The sequence below is a fragment of the Lactuca virosa genome, chromosome 9 (assembly GCF_052849685.1).
Source record: "Lactuca virosa cultivar CGN04683 chromosome 9, Lactuca_virosa_CGN04683_v6, whole genome shotgun sequence".
In the NCBI taxonomy this organism is placed as follows: Eukaryota; Viridiplantae; Streptophyta; class Magnoliopsida; order Asterales; family Asteraceae; genus Lactuca; species Lactuca virosa.
The window spans coordinates 78,567,375-78,569,973 of NC_136434.1; the positions used below are offsets into that span (position 1 = coordinate 78,567,375).

Here is a 2,599-nt window from a genome sequence, read left to right on the forward strand (position 1 = left end):
TTATGGCTTTTGGTGATAGGTGGCGGTCTTGGATTCATGGTTTATTAAAAAAATGCTAGATCATCGATCCTTGTTAATGGTAGCCCAACTGAAGAGTTCCAGCCGTTTAAAGGTTTACGACAAGGCGATCAAATTTCCCCTTTTTTGTTTCTTATTGCTATGGAGGGTCTTCATGTAGCTATGGAGGACGCGGTTGATTCTGGATATTTTCGTGGGGTTAAGATTGAAGAGGCCAATTTAGAGATTTCTCATCTCTTTTATGCTGATGATGCTTTGTTTTTGGGTAAATGGGAGGAGGGCAATATTCGAAATCTTATTACCGTTCTTTGATGTTTTTATTTGGTTTCGGGCTTAAAGATTAATCTTTTTAAATCTAGTTTGTTGGGTGTTGGTGTTAATCCGTCTGAAGTTACTTCTCTTGCTTCTATTACGGGATGTGCTGCAGCTAAGCTTCCTTTTTCTTATCTTGGAATTCCGATGGGCGGTTCTATGAGTCGTGTAAATAGCTGGGATGTGATTATGGATAGGTTTCGCAAGAGACTTTCTAATTGGAAAGTTAAAATGCTTTCCATAGGTGGTCGTTTAACTCTGATTAAGTCTGTTTTGGGGAGTCTTGGGATATATTACTTTTCTTTATTTCGTATGCCGGTTACAGTTTGCCATTTATTGGAGTCTCTTAGGGCTCGTTTTTTTTGGGGTATGGAGGAAGCTCAAAGACGTATTCATTGGGTCAAGTGGGACATTATCCTTAATTCTAGGGATAATGGTGGTTTAGATGTCGGTAGTTTGGATGCGTTTAATCGGCCTCTTCTTGTTAAATGGAAGTGACGGTTCCTTCATGAGTCCTCATCTTTATGGGCGAGGCTTATTAAGGGGTTACATGGTGAGTCTGGGGCCTTGGTGCATAATGCGCGTTCCTCAGGAGGTATGGGAGTTTGGAAGAGAATTGTGGATTGTATTAAGAAGATGGAAAGTCAGGATGTTTTAACTTCAGACTCAATTTCGATTGTTGTTGGTGATGGGTCTTTGGCTCGGTTTTGGGAAGATGTTTGGTATGGAGGCGTGTTGTTTAAAACTCAATTTCCTAGGTTGTATTCGCTATCTTTGGTGAAAGATGGGTTGGTCTCAAATTTCTGGGATTCTAGTGGGTGGAATTTCTCTTGGAGACGTGACATTAGAGGTGGAGCTGAAGCTGAGCAGTTACAGAGTTTTATGCAGATTTTGACTCCTATTCAGTTGTCTTACACTCCTGACAGGTGGTCCTGGAGCCTTGATCCAAGTGGGGTGTTCTCTGTTAAGTCCATGAGAAGACATATTGATTCGTTTTCTCTTCCGGTTAGTGGAGTGAGGACTAGATGGAATCGGAGTGTTCCAATTAAAGTTAATATTTTTTTTGTGGAGATTGAGGCTAAATAGAATCCCTGTTCGATCGGCTTTAGTGGATAGAGGCGTAGAGATGGAATCTATTCTTTGCCCAGTTTGTCAGTCTGTTGAAGAAAGTACTTCTCATCTTTTTTTTTTCAGTGTGAGATGGCTTGTCAGCTTTGGAGAAGAATTGGGATTTGGCTTGACATTTCGTTTCCAATTGACCCTGGTGTTACAGAGATGCTAGATTGGATTGATTCGTCGGTGGTTATTCGTAGGAAACGTCCTATCTTGGAGGCGGTTTGTATGGTGACTTTATGGGTTATTTGGTCGTATAGGAATGGTGTCATTTTTAGCCCTAATAAGTTTAAAAAGCATCTTTTGTTTGATACTATTGTTGATTTGTCTTTTCGTTGGTTTTCCTTTCAGAACTCTAAGGCTTGTGTTAGTCGGATTGATTGGATGCGCAATCCACTAATGCCTTAATTTTCTTTTGTATGTTTTTTTGCTAGCCTCTAGCTAGCCTGTTCCTTAATGAAGTTTTGCTGCTGTTCAAAAAAAAAATTGTGTGTCCTCATTAATCCAAATCATACCTGTCTAAATTGTTACTTACCTTGAAAACGGCTATAAGCCTCCCATTTTTCCTTTTAGCAAGTTATTTTTCATTTTAATGGTCTAAATTGACCAACAACTTAACGAGGGACCAGTTAAATCCAAAAGACATTTTTGTGTTTTTATGACAATTACCCTACTTAATTAGCAATATCAAATAACACCTTCACACCCCTCTCTCAAACATTCCATCCACGTCATAATAAAATTTTTTACTTGTTGTGTGTGTGGGTGGGGGTGGGGGCTATTTTTAAAAATATTTATTAGCTCCTCAAACGTTTTTTTAGACGTAATAACTTTTTTAAAAGTTAATAAATAAGAAAATGATTTTCAAATTTAATCCTAAACACCCTAATTTTGTTGTTATATCACGATTTTGTCGTCAAAGTATTTGTGCCTGCTATATAAAAGCAAAAAGGACAAAAAGAACCAAGTGTTGTTTTAAAGTTAATCAAATTAAATAGTCTTGTTTTCCTTTTTGTCAAAGTTGAATATTTTTAGTTATGTTTAAAGATAGGGTGATGCGACTAGACTTTATATTGATAATAGTATCTTACCGAGTCGGGGTTGTAGTACTCGTTGGTATAAAATAGTTCCGAAAAAAGTAAATATTCATACTTAG

At 37.7% G+C, this 2,599-nt stretch overlaps 1 protein-coding gene across 1 annotated transcript; it reads left to right on the top strand.

The window, feature by feature from the left end:
• The first annotated feature begins 966 nt into the window (after positions 1-966).
• On the top strand, positions 967-1,851 carry LOC145139411 (uncharacterized). The gene is made up of 2 exons (XM_079073243.1): positions 967-1,335; positions 1,525-1,851. Exons 1-2 carry the CDS (start codon positions 967-969, stop codon positions 1,849-1,851), a joined length of 696 nt encoding a protein of 231 aa, XP_078929369.1.
• Positions 1,852-2,599: the final 748 nt, after the last annotated feature.